Genomic DNA, 19,569 nt, shown 5'->3' with positions numbered 1-19,569 from the left:
CGCGACTCGTGAACCAACCGTAGAGGAAGAGCGTTTCCGACGTGAACGCCGCCGCTCTGAAGCTCGCCGAGTGCGGCTCTCCACCCGCGCGTTCACGATACCGGCATACACTGACTGCATGATGGCCGAGGGAGGCGGACCCGAGTCGGGTGGCGCGGCAGACTCAGACGCGGAGCCGGTAGCCGCACAGATGCCAACCCCTTCAACCGAGAGTCAAAAACAGACTGTTGGATCTCTTTTGAAAACTGCTCTAAGGAAAGGCGACGAATGGTGAGAACAGAAACCGACCAGCGTTTACGGGGTCTCCCAGTTTGCGTTAGCTAACGTTAGCTTGTGTATGAGGAACAGGAAATGCTAACGTGCTATGCTTGGCATGCTACCTTAGCATGTTAGCATTTCCTGTTCATGTCACAACGGAAGCCGCTGTGATAGTGACATTTTGCTCAGCTAATGTTTAACAAGTTAGCATGCTAGTTGCTAACTTCACTAGTTCCAGCCCGGCTTTATAATTGTTCTGTTAAGAGTGGTACTTCAATAAACACTTGTAACCAACAGAACTAACACGGCTAATCAAATATCTTATCCGTTTAATACTGATGCGTGTGGCGTGTTACTATTCGGCAGACTGGTCGATGTTGAAGGCTAGTCGTCAGTTAAATTAGGCCCTGGATTCAGGTGGTGGATTCTACTGCTGGCCAAACCGGCTCGTTGCTTAATAACAAGGAACTAGGCCCTATCACGGGACTGTGGCGTAAACAATGGCGGTACCTGTATGTGATGATTTGTCAGATTAATTTGTTCGATGTGTTTGTTCAACTTGTCAGTAACGTGCGTTTGCCAAGGCTATTACTATAAGATCGAACAGCACATAGGCCTGGGCTCAATGCAGCCTCATGGTTTTAATCTCAGCAAATAATTTCATAGAGAATAATGTACATTTAATGTTTTTAATAGATAGAACTGGACAAATAGGCAAGAAGCAGCTATTGGTCAGGTCAGCTAACGTGTTGAAATTGGGGTTAAATTAGCCACCACTACTTATAGATAGTCTCAGTTGTGTTGTAATTTAAACGACCTATCATCCCCTGGTATTCAGGCTAGTATATAAAGTTCACAGGCTCATTAACACTGCTGTTTACCCTGGGTAACTCTCTGGACTGGAAACGGACAGAGAGGAAACAATGGGTGGTACAATCCAGAAGAATGCAGCAGTGTAACGTTACAGATGCCAAATGCCATAAAATGCCACTACCAACTTCACAAACAATCACCAGGGGGGCAAAGATTACACTCATTTCATTTTGTGCCTTTTGTACACATGTTCTGCAGTGGTTGTATCACGTGACCAGCATCTTGCTACTGAATTAACCAAAGGTGATTCTCCCTTTTGTTGGGATCAAGTCAAACTAGCTTGCTCTTATCATACCTGCAAATGCCAAGGCAGTTTGGTGGTGCATAAAGTCCTGAGTTAGCATAGTGTACAGTCTCTCCAAACCCTATATATTTTACATTATTAAAATATACATATTCCTTGTGCCCTTTTCTATTTTTGGTTGATATGCCATGTACACCAGGTGATCGAAAATGTAGGACAAATGATCAAAGTATTATATGTTTATCATTTTCTATCTGTTTTAGGTATCTAATAGACAGCAGGTGGTTCAAACAATGGAAGAAGTATGTGGGATTTGACAGCTGGGACATGTACAATGTAGGAGAAAGAAGCCTCTATCCAGGACCAATTGACAACTCTGGGCTGTTTTCAGGTAACATTTGTTTTTTGAAGAATATTAGATATTAAAACAATGATTCCAATTCCACAAAGAGATTTAAATATGTTTCTTAAGTCATCATTTAATTTTTTTTCCCCACAAAGACCAGGAAACTCAGACCCTGAAAGAGCACCTTATAGATGAGCTCGATTATGTCCTTGTACCCACCGAGGCATGGAATAAGCTTGTCAGCTGGTACGGCTGCCTTGAGGGTCAGAGACCAATTGCCAGGAAGGTAATGCTGTTGAAGATCTTTTCATCTTTTCATTTACACTGTTCTGGGACTCCCTAAATATACCTACATTTATGCTTTGTTTTCTAGGTGGTTGAACATGGTATGTTTGTGAAGCACTGTAAAGTGGAGGTCTATCTGCTGGAGCTGAATCTGTGTGAGAATGACAACATGGACAATGTGGTCACACGCCATTTTAGTAAGGCTGATACTATAGGTAAGTTACCTACCTGTGACACCTGCAATATCGGCTTTGCTTAGATACAGGGAAGATAAAATCTTCCAAATCTTTTTTTCCCCAGACATAATAGAGAAGGAGATGAGAATGCTGTTCAATATCCCATCAGAGAAGGAGACACGGCTCTGGAACAAATACATGAGCAACACCTATGAGCAGCTGAACAAGCCTGACAGCACTGTGCAGGATGCTGGTCTGTTCCAGGGGCAGGTATGGTAAAGCTTTATTATTCAAATGACCTCCAGATCACTGATGGTCACTATGCCTCATTTCTCTGAAATAAAGAGCACCACCTTCCTGAAGCAAACCTGTGCTCACCGTATACATAATTAATTTACAGACATTGTACAAAATAAGTAGAGCCTAATGCATTGCAATACATTATCCCTATAATAATACATACTCGTTGAGACTGATATAGACTTGGTTCCGCTCTATTTTTATTAAGTGGAGTTTACATTGTGTTGTACTCCAAGGGCGGTGTAAGGTGTTCTCTTATATAAATTAGGGGTGTAGGAAGCCTGCTAAACAAACCGCTTATTTAAGTCCAGTTGCATACTCTTGTTCGTGTTCATTTTAGACTAGTGAAACAGCACCTGTACCCAGGAAAAGTTGATTTCCAGACCTTGAAAAGTCTCGAATTTTGTGTGAAAGTCTGGAAAAAAGTTTTGCCCATAGTAGAGTTTTAGAGTCTATACATGTTTTTGAATGTCAGTAAAACATAATTGGCTGTGAATTCTGTGTTCATTCCTTTGATTCATTCTTGCTTTGATAAAATGATCTTTTCCATTAAACACAACAGATACAATCTCAAACAGAAAGTAGGCATGCACATATAATGCCCCTGCCAAGTTTGCAGCCTGTCAAGCAACCTGTTCGATAGATATGCCAATAACAGACAAACTGACTATCACTTTCATTTCTTATCCAAACAAAGTCAAACGGTCTGTGTTAAAGAACCTTGAACTGCGCTTTCAGTCTTGAAAGTGTAATGGACCACTTTCAACCGTGGAGGGCACCTCTCAGTGTACAGCCTTTCAGAACATATTGGAAGAAGACGAAAGTCAAAGTCAACAGACTCGACACTGCATGCACTAGTTTGTTCTTTCAACAAAAGCAGTGTCAAGTGTTTAATTTACTACCATGGTTGCTGTGGTAAACCACATACAGATGATATGTTTGAGGACGTCTCACTCAGTCATCTTCTACTGCTTTATCCTGCACATGAGGGTCACATGGGGGCGCTGTGCTCAGTTGACATAGGACGACAGGCAGGTCGCCACAGTCCATCACAGGGACCACATATAGAGACACAACCGTCACACTCAGTGTCCAATGTGCTCCAAATAACCCTAACGCACACACAGGGAGAACATGCAAACTCCATGCAAAAAGACTCTTGTTCAGATTGTTGACCTCTACACTGAGGACAATGTCTGCCTCCATTAATTTCTCCATATGAGACAGAGCGTAAGTGGCTCATATAACATTATATCTGTCCCATTTCTACCGATATCTACTGTGTTTCAAAGTTGGTATTACACACATTCAAGCCCTTTTATTAACAAGTTAGAATCTTCTATGTACCTTATATATCCGCCGGCAGCCTCTGTAAAACACTGCAGCCTCTGACTCATACATTATTTAATTTAAGTCTGGTATATAGCATATGAAGGTCAGTTTGGCTCTTACTCGGCTTGCTTTCACACAGGTGCTTGTGATAGAGCGGAAGAACGAGGATGGCACGTGGCCCAGACAAGCGTCTCATCCCAAGTAAGCCAGGATTTATTTATTTTCTTGGTAAAAGGAAATACAAACAGCAAATCCTAATGTTAAAATGTGTGGGGGGGTTTTAAATAAATGTTCATTTCAGACGTTTCAGATGTTTTTCTCCTGTTCACCAGATCAAGTACAACCCCATCCAGGAATTTCACTACCTCCCCCAAACTCTCCTCTTACTCATCAGCCAGTATCTCCTCAACATTAGCCAATGGAGACAGCAGCTGTAGCCCTGGATATACACTCAATAACAGCACGTCCTCCGGGAACAGGCAAGTTTTTCCCAAACATAACATAACACTGTTTACCTCAGACACTGGTTTTACTCACTCTGTGTTTTGCACACGTCTCTTGCATTTTGTATGTGTGCAACCATTTTATAAATGTGTATGTGATATAATTAGAGCGTCATTTCAGCACAGTTTGTGTAATGTCACTGGAGAGTTTGGTGTTTCCTGTCCAGGCAAACACGCATACCCCTATTTAGTCGTGTGTGTGTGTGTTTCTTAAATTGATTTAAAGTGGCAACTAACAATTATTTTCATAATCGATTACTCTTGTCGATTATTTTCACGATTAATGGAGTAATCGTTGGTCCATAAAATGTCAGAAAACGTAAAAAATAACAACCTGTTGATGTGTGTTTGTCAATCCTGGAAATGATGATGTTCTCAAATGTCTTGTTTTGTCCACAAACCAAAACGATTCAGTTTTACATTTCTTTGTAATGTGAAGCAAAGAAACCACAAGATATTCACATTTGTTCAGAAGCTGAAACAATCAGAAATCTTGTTTTAATCATGAAAATAGCTTCAAACCGATTAATCCATTATCGAAATAGTTGAAGGTTAATTTAGTAATTGATAAGTAATCGATTAATGGAGTAATTGTTTCAGCTCTACATTAATTGTGATTGTAAGCCAAATTAAAGATGACCCTCCTGTGGATAAAGCGGTAGGAAATGGATGGATGGAATTGGTATCTGTGACCAGATTTGTAAATGTTATGGAGACCACTGTAGTGGCGAAAGTACACTTAATTCCAAAGCCACTGAATAGTCGTTAGCTGTTAAGCAGGCCTCAATTGGCTTGACTCGTAGGTACTGTTTTAATTCATCAATCACGAAGGTGAGAGAGAGTTGTGAAGGGTTTGCACATTTATTTCCACTTACCGTACATCCAAGTTACATTTGTGTCCAAGCTTCTCGAGGATCAACAACACAGAAATATTCCCTTGATGTTCAGTTTGTGAATGACGATCTATAGATTCCAACAGTAAGACGACGCAACCTAATGTCACGTAGTGACCTGCCGTCAAAAACCCTTGTTACACCAAAACTTAGAGTACAGCTTCTAAAACGGACACAACAATCCAAGTGATATTTTTCAGTACATATCTTCCAATTCCTTTTTATCATAGGCGTCAAAGATATCAAAGTGTCCATGGTAGCTTTTATCTAAAGAACAAAATAAACAGAAAGGCCCCAAAGCCATGTTACTTTCCTTGCGAGAATACTTAATTTAATCAAAGGCTTAAGGGTTGGCCTTAAGCCTTTGATTAAATTAATATTCTCCCCTTTCTGATGTTTATATAACTTCAACTCTTCATTTCAATTACATTGTAACAAGTGTCAAATCCTGCATTAACCACCCGACCTAACTCTGGCTCCTACAACCACATTTAATCAAGCAAAAGTTGAACGGTAAAGAAAAAGCATATATTAGGTTTTCCTCAAAATGAAGTTCAGTCTATGAGAGTAGATGGAGCGTAGGGGAAACCTGGTGATGGTAGACGGTTGTGCTTTCACACTCACCATGAACTCTCGTGCCCAGTTACTGGGTACACCGAGAGGGCAAGTGTGAAGCTTAGGTTTGCTTAGAATCACACACCCAGTTCTGCCGACTAGCTGAGAAAAGAAGTTAATGACAGCGAATCACAACCGTTTGTCCCAGTGCTGCTAATGGTCCACATGTGACAGATGGTGTTTTAGAGAGGGAGAGAAAACTTGGCTCAATGAAAGTTTGGTGGACCAAAGTAGACTAGTTAATTGTTTGGAAACACTTTTGCGGTACGCATGATTTCTACTGCTATCGGCGCTGTAACAGATCTGCTCTATCTACAGATTGGGGGGCTACAACTCGTATAGCTCCTCCTACAACTACAGGGAGTCCCAGTCGCAGCCTGGCCTTTGTGGTCTCAGTAATTTGGGCAACACGTGCTTCATGAACTCTGCCCTCCAGGTAAAACTCCAAAGTCCTGACATTTATTCCGAGAGAGATACTTGTGTTCTCGTGTGTCATATTCTCCCATCAATAATATTAATTGTTTCCTTTTTCTCCAGTGCCTGAGCAACGCATCACCACTCACAGAGTACTTCCTCACTGACCAGTATGAGGCCGAGATTAACCGCGATAACCCATTGGGAATGAGAGGCGAGATAGCCGAAGCCTATGCTGATCTAGTGAAGCAGATGTGGATGAGCCGTAGCAGCTATGTGGCCCCACGCACCTTTAAAGTAAGTCGTGTAGATGCATCTTCATGAGTGGACGCGTGCCAAAAATGATTGAGTCCAAATGTACACGGCTAATTAAATGGATTTTTCTCACCAGACCCAGGTCGGACGCTTTGCCCCCCAGTTTTCAGGCTACCAGCAGCAGGACTCGCAGGAGCTGTTGGCCTTCCTGCTGGACGGACTACATGAAGATCTAAACCGTGTCAAGAAGAAGCCTTATCTGGCCCTGAGGGATGCAGAGGGCCGTCCAGATGAGGTAAAGTGAAACTGAAACAGAATTCATGCATTAGTGATTTCCTTCGTGTAGCACACACAAACTCACCAACAACAAACTAATTAAAGTCAGGCTCAATCTGATGCTGGAGTTTACCTGCTGAAGTGTTGTTGTTTTTAGAAAGTGAAAGCTGAAGGAAACCTAATTAGAAGCTTCCAATTGAGTTCACGATCTCCACTAATTGATTCACTTTCCTCATCTTGTATTGAATAAACGTTTGAATAGTTTTGCTCCATTGTTTGTTTGTTTGTGCAATTCCAGATTGTTGCTAAGGAAGCCTGGACAAACCACCGTTTGCGCAATGACTCCATTATAGTAGATATTTTCCATGGCCTCTTCAAATCTACGTTGGTTTGCCCAGAGTGCTCCAAGGTGTCCGTCACCTTTGACCCATTCTGCTACCTCACACTACCTCTGCCCATGAAGAAGGACCGCACCATGGAGGTTTTCCTGGTGCGATCAGACCCTCAGTCGAGACCCACGCAGGTAAATTGACATTAAACTAACACAATAGTTGGCAATCATTCAGTAAAGCATTGTTCATAATCCTGTTTATTTCTCCGACAGCATCGAGTGGTCGTCCCCAAACTGGGTAACGTGACAGACCTGTGCAATGCCATGTCCAAGCTCTGTGGTATCCCTTCAGAAAATGTAAGACCTTCTTCATTATTAAACCTTTTACATTTTATTTGTCGTTTGCTGAAGCGCTCACTCTGCAATTCACATGTGTTTCTAGATGGTGGTGACGGATGTTTACAATCACAGGTTCCATAAAGTTTATCGACGGGACGAGAACCTCAACCAAATCATGGAGAAGGATGACATCTTCATGTAAGTCTCGTTGGTCTGTAGATATTGAGATTAGTGCTGGGTCACCATGGTCGCTGTTTTCTGTGACATGTTTCTATATATGTGCTGCCAATGTGTTCTGCAGGTATGAGGTACAGGAGGAGAACAGCGAGAGGATGAACCTGCCTGTGTACTTCAGGGAGCGCCATTCGAAACACGCCGCAAACTCCACGAGCACCATGCTGTTCGGCCAGCCTTTGCTCATCACTGTGCCCAGGCACAACCTCGTAGCAGATGTTCTGTATGAAAAGATCCTGGAGAGAATTGGGTAAGAAATGATTCTGTATAATAACTGGAATACAGTCATTTATTTCCGTATTTGCTGCCGCCTGACTTGTAATTTATCTTCACTGTTTTTCTTCCAGGCGTTATGTTAAACTACCCCAGAGCCCCGGCACTGAAAGCAGGGCCTCGGCCTCCGTTGCCAGCTGCAGCCAGGCTCCAGAATGTTCCACATCTACAAGTGTCAATGCCGGCCTGAGTGGCTGTGGCAGCCCCCTGTCCGATGGAGCCTCCTGCAGTGCCAGCTCCAGTAACGGCAGCAACCACTCGGGGACCTGCAATGAAACTAACGGGATATACGATGGTAAAACAGCCGAAGTTACAAATGAATGTAAAGGGAAGCATTTGTTGATGAGGAGTCATTAATTCTACATTCATTGGTTGTGTGTTCAGGTGACGAGGAGGCCATGGACCACCAGGTGAGCCCAGAACCGCAGAACGGCCAGTCAGAAGAAGAGGAGGAGGAGACGACGTCTGACTTGGAGAACGGGTCGAATAAAGGAGAGAGCAAAGCAAAGAAAAGCACCGTGCCGGCCAAGCTCTTCACGTTCAGCATCGTCAACTCTTACGGAACAGCCAATATCAGCCCGCTTCCTTGCGATGGAAATGTCCTCAAGCTAAATCGTCAGTGTTTATATATATTTTATCGTTTCATTTATTTGTTAGTTTCAATGAATTGCATCCAGTTAACCCACATTTCCCCCCCATTTTCTTTATTTACAGCACATTCCACAGTGGCCATCGACTGGGACAACGAGTCAAAGAAGTTGTGCTACGATGAACAGGAAGCCGAGGTCAGTGGGTTAATGTTTCTTAGGCAGCCCTTTGACACAGTATCCAAAATAGTCTTATTTATATTCAGTGTAAATATTGTATATTTACAGGCTTATGAGAAGCACGAGAGCATGATCCAGCCTCAAAAAAAGAAGGCCACCGTGGCTCTGAGGGAGTGCATTGAGCTCTTCACCACCATGGAGACTCTCGGAGAACACGATCCATGGTGAGGGTTAAAACACCTAAGGATTACCATACTCGTTATCTCGTAAAATCTGAAAAAGAACTGTCAAATAAACCCAACCCCCCTTTTTTAACGCAGGTATTGTCCCACGTGTAAGAAACACCAGCAGGCCACAAAAAAGTTTGACCTGTGGTCGCTGCCTCGCATTCTGGTCGTTCACTTGAAGCGTTTCTCATACAATCGGTGTTGGAGGGACAAGCTGGACACAGTGGTGGACTTTCCCATCAGGTATGATGGAAATCAGGATTTCTAAAGTTTTACCATGTAAGCATGGGGCCTGGAGACAGCGGGTGTTGAATCCTAAGAAACATATATTATACACAGGATTTACCCCGCTTTTAAATAAAGTGTTAATAATCTTTGACAGTGATGAACTCCCTCACAAGGGGGAGCTGTTGTCTAAAAACTTGTCTTAGTTATTGCAATCGATATGACTCCTGCCTCTTGGGTCACTGTTTTCCAAAGAACAATTACACCTGTGTTCTTATCTGCTGTTGTGTAACTGTAGATGTTGAAACTTGAGTCATTAACCCTTTTTTTCAGTTGGTACAGAACAAATTTCCCTTTGTCTTTAAAATAGAGAAGTTGCTTCAGGATTACGTGGTTTTTAAGGCTTCCCTCTTGGCGCCGTGTGCGGCACTCATTGACTTTCTTTAGAGGAACTTGATCCAGCTGAAAACCAGGAAGCGGAACACGAGTTACTGTGTTCTTGTTTTTGAAAAAGCCTGAGTCATGCTTACTAAGGATGACTGAATCAATTCTTCATGTTTTTTTGATCAAGGTCTCTTTTATTTTTCAAATATAACAAGCAAAAAAATACAATTCACACATAGAACAGTCAAGTCTAGTTCCTGTCATACAAACAAACAAACAAACTGACCAACTTCCCAATGCCCCCCACCCACAGCAAATTTCCATACATCCCAACATATTGTTACAAGTATGGGTCTGCAGACTCATACATATATAATTAAAATATCTAAGTAAATAAAGGAAAATGACAACATAAATAAATAATAATAGTAATAATTAAAAAAGAAAAACAACATCAAGGTACACAGTTAGTAGCTGCCACACCCTCTACAAAGGAAATGGATGGCTGCCAAATGACATAAACTTTTCTAGTGGACCCTCTTACAGTGTATCTAATTTTTCCTAAATGAACATGACTCATAACTTCTCGAATCCATTGCCATGTTGGGGGGAGAGCATCTTTCCATTTAAACAGGATAAGCCTCCTAGCTAACCCAATTCTTCATGTTTTAATGCTGTACATGGTTTGTTCTGGTGTGAAAATTCATGACTCTTTTAATGACTGTGGGTATTTTCTTTTTACAGAGATCTGAACATGTCAGAGTTTGTGTGTGACCCTAAGGCCGGCCCTTACGTATATGACCTCATCGCCGTGTCAAACCACTACGGAGGAATGGGAGGTGGTCACTGTAAGTCACTGTTCATTTTCTTTATATCTTAAACGACAGGCACAAAGTCTGCCAGCTCAATGACAACCTCTGTTATCATTTAAATCACATCTCATTGTTCTTTCATGTGCATTTTATGACTGTTCCTCTATCTGAGTGAACAAATGGCTTGTAACAGCTGTTTGCTCACACTTGTCTTCCTTCCCTCTGACAGACACGGCCTATGGCAAGAATAAAATGGATGGGAACTGGTATTACTTTGACGACAGTAGTGTCTCGTCTGCCACAGAGGACCAGATTGTGGTGAGTGTTGACTCTTCAAATAATAATGAGTCTGTTTCTCCTATCATTTGAATGTCCTCGGAGGCTCCTCTTTTTTTGTTTGTTTGAAAGTACGTAAAACTCGAGATACATCTGTCGTCCACACACTCGCCCACCGGTTTAGAGCTCAGAACAACAGAAGTATAGAAACGCTGCCGGCTCCAATTTAGTTGGAAAACTCTAGTGCTGCGTTTCATTAAAGATGGGCTTAAAACAACAATTTTAGAGAATCAATGACAAGTTTTCAGTATGTGTTTAGTATGGACGCAGTTTAGGGCTGCACAATAAATCGTTAAAAAAAATCGAGCTCTCGATCTGCAACTACGCGTGATCTCATTTCTAAATGACAACGATTTGTCTCCATTTCATTTCATGAGCTGCATCGCAAATAAACAATCCTATTTTCCTCAAACGCAGCCTTGTCACTGCCTTCTCTCTCAACACATGAAGTGCCTTCACGCCACGTGATTGTTGACAAGTAACGATGAAAACTCAGGTGGTAGTGACGAGAATCACACAACCACCTGACGTTCGGCTCGCCGCTCACAGGCTTTCAGCAGTGCTGTCATTAAAAACACCACACTCCTCTGTTAAATGATGAGATTTTAGATATTTCCCTGCAACGTATTAGAGATGATCCCTTTTACCGGGCAAAGAATTCCATTTGGTAACTTCTGGAGACACCCAGAACTGAGTTACCATGAAATTTCACCAATCATTGGAGGCCTGTCACACTCAAAACCTTAAGTGCTCTTCCAGAAGGCTCAGTCTCCTCCTGCATCTGCAGTAATATCTCAAAAACTAATGATAGAAAGTTGATGAAAACATGGAATACCTGGAGGGTAGAGGTCCCAGAGGACCAGGATTGTGAAACACTAAAGATCAAAAAAGTTCTAAAATAACATTCCTTTCACTTTATTTGTGTTTTCCTTGTTTATCTACATACGTATAGGGGCAAGGAACCATACGTGGTACTTTTCTGCCTGCAAATAAAAACATTTTGACAAATTTAAGGAAAGGAAAAAGGTCTTTCTTTTTTTATTAAGTCTTTTTAACTGATCTACAGTTCGGCCTCTTCCTGTGATCGTGCAGCACTAACACAGATTATTACTAAAACGCTGTTAAAATGGACACAGATCTTCTTCTTCTTTTAAATAAAAATGTAGTCAGAGATGCTGTCGTTCTTATCAACAGACCATTATCAGATGCAGGTGACTGCAGCCGCCGCCCTCTTTGACTTCTGTCCAAAGTGTCAAGTGTCCCAGGTTTTTGTTTGGTCATCTTATCTCTTGTCCTCCTCCTCCCGTTTCAGACGAAAGCAGCCTACGTGCTGTTCTATCAGCGCAGAGACGAGGAGTCTCCCTCCAAACCTCAGCCTTCGGCCTCACTGGGTGGAGCACCCGAAGCAGCTGAAGACCACATGGACACAAACTGAGGAGCCCTGACGTAAAAAAATAAAAAAGGGACGCGCACTGAAATGCATAGAGCAAACCGAGACACTTGGATGCACACAAAGCTACTTTAGTGACAGAAGACTCCACAGACTTGACGTTATTAACCCCCCACCTTCCCTGTATTTTGGTATTTTGTCTTGTATGTTGTCAACTAGAGCCAACAGCCTTGTCAGAGACTTCCTTCTTGCAGTGGGGGTGGCCTGCTGATTTCTGAACATAGTTTACTAGTCTGGAACTAAAGAGGAATATACACGGGATAAAGATTGTCTCACTGGATGAACAGAATGTTAGAAGTGCCCTCAAAACACATAGGTAAATCATTGTTTCTGTCGCTCCCAAGACTACAGTCAAAAATATAAAATAAGCCAAATGCACATGTTTCAACCAAAGTGTTTCAAGTTATTTATGATTAAAAACAAACAAACTTGTAAGACATTAGCAAAATAACTGGGACTGTGCCTCGGATAATCTCACCGCGCTGAGGTCAGTGCTAACTCGCGCAGTATCCGCCGAGGTCGGTGAAAGGAAATGATGTGACTGAATGTCACCTGTGAAGAAAGAGAGTGGATTGCTGATCGTGGTGGGGGGGGATGTGGGGGGGGTCCTGCTCTTGCAGTGTAGCTGTGGCAGTTGTGCTCCCGGTGTCTGCTGAATCAGTGATGCAATCTAAAACCGCAGAGGGGAATGTGTGTGGTTTTCTTTTCTTTCTTTCTTTTCAACGACGAGGTCTTGACATCTTGAGTTGTCTTTTTTTTCTCGGGTTCTCGTTCAGCCTTCTCTCCCCACCTTTCTTTTGACTCGCAGTGGGCTCTGCTGTCTCTCCGACCCTAAACTTGTGAGATAAGACCTTGCTTCAAATTTCTGTTATTCTTTTCCCTTTTTTTTTTTTCTTCTAATCACAATGCAAAAGCGGCCTTTTTGATTCCTGCAACCTGACTAAAAAAAGGAGGCACTTTGAATTCTCCATTAGTACTTTATCTACCTGCTTCTGGTGTAACTAGACATTACAGGATGGTATTGTTTGGTCTTTGGCGTTCAGGTCGAGTCACACACACACACACACACACTTGAGGATGATTTTAAACATGTCTTTTAAGCATATTTTAATCGCTGCCTGATTGGACCCCTAAGCTCGCCTGCGATGGCTTGTCCTCATTAGTCTTGTACATTTAATGCAGATCTGTATTGAAATGGCTGTTATTTGATATCTTCAAAGCACACACAGAGTGAAATCAAAAATAAATAAAGTATAAAACTGGTGCTTTTATTCATGAGACTTGCTCCGGTCACGAGGAACAGAAAATGCATGTGACTTCAGATGGGGGTAGAGCAGCAGCAGCAGCAGCAGCAGACAGTTTGAATTAGTTTTCCTCCTCTTATGAGCTTTTTTTGGTCTTCATGAAAACAAACCGGCTCCACTGAGTTATAAAGGGCGTTGAATGTGATGAGAATAAAGTGAAAGTTTACTAAATCTTGGGTTTCAGAGGTGGAGTGAAACTAGAAACGATGCGTAACGGTTTGTCTGTTTCCTGTTCCCTGCACTTTGTTTCACAGCAGTGTGTCTCTGCTGGTTGTTCACAAACAACTACCTAAATATAACCATGTATGCCTGTGACTAGGAAAGCTTTATCACATCATATCTGTAATATATGGCTAAAGAAAACCTTTGTTTAAACTACAATTCAAACCCTTTTCCCTTCAATCTCAACAGCGGTTATTCAGACACCCCCCCCACACCCCCGGAAATCGCTGAAGAGATGTAAATAATCACACTATTTTAAATAGGTGTATAAATTCTTGTCCGCATATTTATCTTATTTGCGATATCTTACAATTATTTGTTTTTAAAAAAAGAGAAATATTTGATTTCAAAATATACAATAAAGACTGGAAGCCTCAATTAAAGCACGGTGCGGTGGTTTGTTTGTAATAATTCACACAGAGCAGAAATGAAGCTGGAAAAACTGCATCATTCTGAATCACCTTAAAGTTAATTACACTGCATTATGTGCTGTCTGGTTGCAGGAAAAACAAAGTGTAGTCAGCTCTCATTTTGTTTATGTCTTGTCGGGAAAGAGCCAATTTCAGAGGTTCAAGAATGTAAAGTGTGACTTTTCTAATGTTAGAATTCATCCATCCATCTTCTACCACTTTACCCTTCACATGAGGGTCACAGGGTTCACTGGTGCCAATCTCAGCCGACAGAGCGACAGACGGGGTCACACTGTCCATCACAGGGACACCGGGACAATCATTCCCTCACACACACACACACACACACACACACCTATGGTCAGGGGTCTCCAACCTGTTTTCTTCTGAGAGCTACTTTGACAAAAGGAAAATGGCCGAGAGTGACCTCATCGCTTATATCGACCCAAACAAAAACACTGGACCTGAAGTTTTATATAAAATGTTGACGTCGTCCGCAACTCACATTTTGCAAAAAAAGTATTGAAGTACTTAATTCAGCTCCGTGTGCATTTCTTTTCTAGTATATCTCACACACTATTGAATTAAAATATTAATGCTGTCATTCACAAATACACCAACATGCCCACTCTGTCACGGTGTCACTACACAAGAGCACCCACATGTACAGCTGTATGTATGATGTATATACTGGGTATTTCCATTTAGTGAGGTGACTGGCACTTGCATGGAGTCAGAGACCACTTAGGTCACAAAATACAGGTTTACTTGTGGTTCCCAGAGTCTGTAAGAGCAGAATGGGAGGCAGAGCCTTCAGTTACCAGGCTCCTCCTCTCCTGTGGAACCAGCTTCCAGTGACAGTTCGGGAGGCGGAGCCTCTCTCTGTATTTAAAGTTAAACTTAAAACTTTCCTTTTTGATAAAGCTTATAGTTAGAGCTGGTTCAGGGAAACCTGGACCAGCTCTTAGTTATGCTGCTATAGAACTAAACTGCTGGGGGATTTTCCTGTGGTACACGCACATTCACTCTCTCACACTCAGGATTTGATTATGACTTTTTATATGTCATTAACTTTGTCTCTTTCTCTCCCTAGTTTGTGTCTTTCCTTCCTTCCCTCTCTCTCTCTCTGTATTCTCATCATGCAGGTTGCAGGATCAAGATCCAGTTTTCGAGGCTACGCTTATCATCACCATTATTATTATTTTGTAAATTAAAAAGTCGATATCAGTAACTGTATAAACTTGTAACCTGATACAGTTGTTGTGTACCTGCTGCTGGTCTCCCTCTCTCTCTTCTGTCTCTCCCTCATCTCCCTCTTGTCCTTTCTCCCCCCCCTTCTGTCCCCCACCTCTCCGCTATCCCCCATTTTTCCTTTCACCCCAACCGGTCGAGGCAGATGACCGCACATCTCTGAGCCTGGTTCTGTCAGAGTTTTTTCTCTCCACTGATGCCTAGTGTTTGCTCATTGTGTGAACTGTTGTGTTTCCCTGCTCTCCTTCATGTTGTCTATGTACAGACCTGAGATCATGTATGTTATGATTTGTCACTATGTAAATAAAATTGAATTGAATTGAAAGAGAGAGGGTTCCACTCATTGGCTAATAATTTAGTATTAGAAGGGGCAGGACACCTTGTTGGAGACCCCCTGGTTTAGAGTGTCCAATGTTACCTAATCCCCTTACTGCATGTTTTTGGACTGTGGGAGGAACCCGGAGAAATTTTACAGCATAAACATGTTTTTATGTTTAGTATCGTGAACGACTTTTACTTTGAAATTTGAGAATCATCACATATATCTCTATTTTGATATCACCATGGAATATTGTGTAATACTTTTAAGATCATATTGCCCACTCGCCACCCAAAAGTTGTTTTCCTCACTTTTTCCTCCCCCTCTTGACCAGACTAGACGCTCATTGGCCCGTTAGAATCCCATGTTTGACTAAAAGCCACAGTTTAAAAAGACAGCGAGACCATTTTTAATCCTTTTAATATTTAAAAAAAACCACAGCAGTGCTTTACACGTACTCGATGTAGCTGAGAAGTTCGACCTTTTACGCGTCATCAGATAACCTCCTCACATCTAAGCTGGTTTCAGAGGATGCCTTCATTTAGTAAAAGGACAGAACACAGTCATCGTGCACATGAGAGCACAACACGTGGTTAGGAAACGTGTCCAACCATCTACAGAAGCTGTGGAGGGGAAAAAAAGGACAAGCATTTAAGTGTATTTAAGTGTGTTCTGTGATACACGTGCTCACTAAGTGCAGAGAGGCTGGTGACAATAACAATCTGTAGAACGGCAAAAGAACATTTCGGAGGACGGTTCGTTTAGTGCGCCTGGCTGAGGAGCTTCTTGATGTCTGCCTCGATGTCGCTGGTGAGGAACCTCCTGCTGTAGCGCTTGAACGGCACCCCGTCAGGCCCGATGAGGAACTTCTCGAAGTTCCAGGCCACGTCGTTGCGGCACACGGGGCTCCAGATGATGCACTTTGGGTCGTTCATGAGGGCGGAGCGCTCGTCGCTGGGGAACGGCAGCTTCTCTCTCAGGAACACAAACAGGGGATGAGCGTCCTTCCCGTTCACGTCCACCTTCTCCAGGAGCTGGAACTTGGGCTCGAAGCCGTTGCCAGGACGGACGTACTTCAGGGACAGCAGGATTTCCTCGTTCTTGCAGTTCTCCTGAAAAGCATTTAGTGGAATATTACTGAGCTGCTTAAGAGTGTGATGGGTTCAAACACTGTGTTAAGACTTTAAGAGGAGCTGAGCACCAGATACTGTTGTGGAATAAATAAGGAAAGTCACCAAACCTGTGCCTGAAGCACTCATCTTAAACCCTATAAACCACCGGGGCACACTGACATTTGGTTTGTCTGTCTGTGAGTCACATACTGACTCAGACATTTTATTTACTTTAGCTTTTGTCTTTTTCTTTTTCCTTCGACAGGAAGAACCAGCTCCACTCACACACTACCTTCCACTTCCAATTGTCAATAACCTTCAATGAATGAGTGACTTATACCGAGTTGATGGATAACTTGTTGCTTACTGAGTGCATCCTAATACACATGTTAGATTTACACTTGTTTTAGTCTCCTGATGAATGCTGCTGTGTGCAACCTCCTGTTTCATATGAGTTTATACTTTTTTCTGTTTAAAATACAAATACATGCAGACTAGAAAAACTCATACTTTTTTAATTTTTGTTAAAAAGTAAATTGTTCAACCTTTTTTGGCAAAAATTCAATAAAAATGTAATATTGCATTCTGAATTTGAAGCTCACTGTGCAAATGAAAACACTGAGCATGGTTTCCACACACAGTTTGGAAAGTGAGGCATAAAAAAAGATCAGTCAGCTCTGTTTGTTACAAGAAAAGTTAGAATAGTTTGGGCTTTTTCATTAGTTTTAATTTAGTTTTGACTTTTATTTTATTGTAAATGCTTAGTTTTAGTTTAATTGTTATTTATTTCAGTGTGTAATATGGGGTATTTGCCAGGTGCAGGAATCAAAAATGTCATCATAAGTATTGTGTGTCTTTAAAAACCAAACAAAAGATGCCACTTAAAAAATGTATGATAACATGAACAACAGTCTCTGAATCAAATGTAATATAATAATAGAAATTAGACTAATGTGCAAAATGTGCACTGTTATTATGAATGAAAATAAAACATTTCAAAATAAACAAACTGCAGATGAAGCCAGAAGGATTATGTATGAAATTAATTTACAAAGACGAAAACTAAAGCACATTTTTACTGCAATTTTAGTTAGTTTGTTAGTATTCAGGGTTTTTTTAAACTCTTGCTTTCTATTTTTATTTCAGTTAACTTAAATGTTTCCAATTTTTTTCCCCGTCATTTCGTTAGTTTTCGTGAGTAAAATGTGCTCAACATGGCTTAAATAAAACAATAAAAGGGTCATTAAATCTAACACGTGCCTCTCATCTTTATCCCATGTGCACATATATTATTGCATAGATATATGATTTGACTCAAAATATTGAAATAAATACTAGAAATTCATCCTATAATTGACTAAATCTCAAAATGTCACTTATGTCGAAACAGCGTGGTTCCACCACTTCCGGGAAACATGGATAAACTTATATAACATAATTCAATAAAATAATAAATAAATAAATAAATACAATTAAAATAAAAACACACACACACGCGCACAAAACCCCCTGAACATTAAAGGAAGAGATAGATGGATGTCCTCACCTGGTGGCCGAACTGGTTGCAGGGAACTCCCAGGATAACGAGCCCCTTGTCGGCGTAGCGCCCGTGGAGCTCGTTCATCTGGACGTAGTCCCTGGTTGTCGTTCCTCAGAGAGACGCCACATTCTCAACGAGGACCACTTTTCCCCGCAGAGAGGAGAAGTTAAAGGTCTCTCCTGTCAACAATTTAGCCGTGAGGTCGTAGAACTTCGCTGCCATTCTGGCGGTCATTGATATTTCCTTTCCAGAGAATGAGAGAGTGGTGTCCGCCTTCTTCAGCGTCCAAAAGTCTGTCTACTTTGACTCCTTGGAGCAAAACCCTTTAATTGTGAACAAAGAACTGGTGCTGGTTTACGTGTCAAGATAATTCACCCCCACCTTCTTCTTCTTCTTCAAAATATTTCGAGAATTAAGTGGTAATATTAAAAAAGTCATAATATTGCAAGAATAAAGTCATAAATTACAGAGAATACAGTCGGAATATTATGAAAATAAAGTCTTAATATTAGCATAATAAAGTCGCAATATAATGAGAATAAAGTCACATTATTAAAAAAGTCATGATAATATGAGAATAAAGTTGTAATATTGTTGTAATATTGTTATTATTATTATTATTGTTATTGTTATTTAGATTTAATGCTAGTTGATAACCAGTGTAATAGCATTACCGCCACCTTCTGGTCTGGAGTTTTAGAAAAATATGACCGTTTCCTTGCGTAGATTCACCAGCGTTGTTTTCTCCAACCTTTCAGCGCTTTTCTTCCGTCCACATTCTCTGTTGATGATATTTATGACATTCTATAATTGGAAGTGTCATATAAAACCTGTTTTTGTTGATGACGTTTTCCTAATTACTGAGCTGGTAGTTTAGATTCTGTTCAGTCCACTTGTAATAATGCCCCCAAAATAAATAACTTTCTACATGTTGTTTACTGACCAAAAACCTGACCAAACATATGTGTAGTTTAATGACCTATCACTTCTTGCTATGTCACATGACTCAAAATGTATATTTTCATAATTTTCACTTCAGATGTTGTGATTGTAGTTCGTGTGTCACATAATCATTTTTGATTTACAGCCTGTTACATGTGACGCACTATTTATACGTAATTCAGTCGTTATAAAACACGACTGAAGGATGCATGCAGGGGGGAAGCAGCTTAAACAACTGTTTACTCTTCGATGTGGTTGCGCACGTACAATTTCTCTGTGGTTGCGCCTGTTTCATCATACAACGTCGCCCGAAAAGCTTCA

General features: G+C 41.3%; 2 protein-coding genes across 2 annotated transcripts; one reads left to right on the top strand and one right to left on the bottom strand.

Moving 5' to 3' along the window:
* Window positions 1-60: 60 nt before the first annotated feature.
* On the top strand, window positions 61-12,583 carry usp4 (ubiquitin specific peptidase 4 (proto-oncogene)). The gene is made up of 22 exons (XM_044024212.1): window positions 61-270; window positions 1,639-1,766; window positions 1,877-2,007; window positions 2,095-2,221; window positions 2,307-2,452; window positions 3,954-4,015; window positions 4,147-4,293; window positions 6,144-6,261; window positions 6,363-6,536; window positions 6,631-6,789; window positions 7,069-7,293; window positions 7,375-7,458; window positions 7,544-7,638; window positions 7,742-7,924; window positions 8,022-8,242; window positions 8,332-8,562; window positions 8,662-8,732; window positions 8,823-8,938; window positions 9,035-9,184; window positions 10,295-10,398; window positions 10,592-10,680; window positions 12,011-12,583. The coding sequence occupies exons 1-22, from the start codon at window positions 119-121 to the stop codon at window positions 12,131-12,133; spliced, it is 3,036 nt and encodes a 1,011-aa protein (XP_043880147.1). The 5' UTR covers window positions 61-118; the 3' UTR covers window positions 12,134-12,583.
* Window positions 12,584-16,058: 3,475 nt separating this feature from the next.
* gpx1b (glutathione peroxidase 1b) lies at window positions 16,059-18,623 on the bottom strand. The gene is made up of 2 exons (XM_044023141.1): window positions 18,313-18,623; window positions 16,059-16,766 (listed from the first exon to the last, which is right to left on the bottom strand). The coding sequence occupies exons 1-2, from the start codon at window positions 18,538-18,540 to the stop codon at window positions 16,416-16,418; spliced, it is 579 nt and encodes a 192-aa protein (XP_043879076.1). The 5' UTR covers window positions 18,541-18,623; the 3' UTR covers window positions 16,059-16,415.
* Window positions 18,624-19,569: the final 946 nt, after the last annotated feature.

The sequence above is a fragment of the Solea senegalensis genome, linkage group LG4 (genome assembly GCF_019176455.1).
Source record: "Solea senegalensis isolate Sse05_10M linkage group LG4, IFAPA_SoseM_1, whole genome shotgun sequence".
NCBI lineage: Eukaryota > Metazoa > Chordata > Actinopteri > Pleuronectiformes > Soleidae > Solea > Solea senegalensis.
Note: the sequence above shows the minus strand (reverse complement) of the source record. Positions and strands in the feature narration are given on the sequence as shown.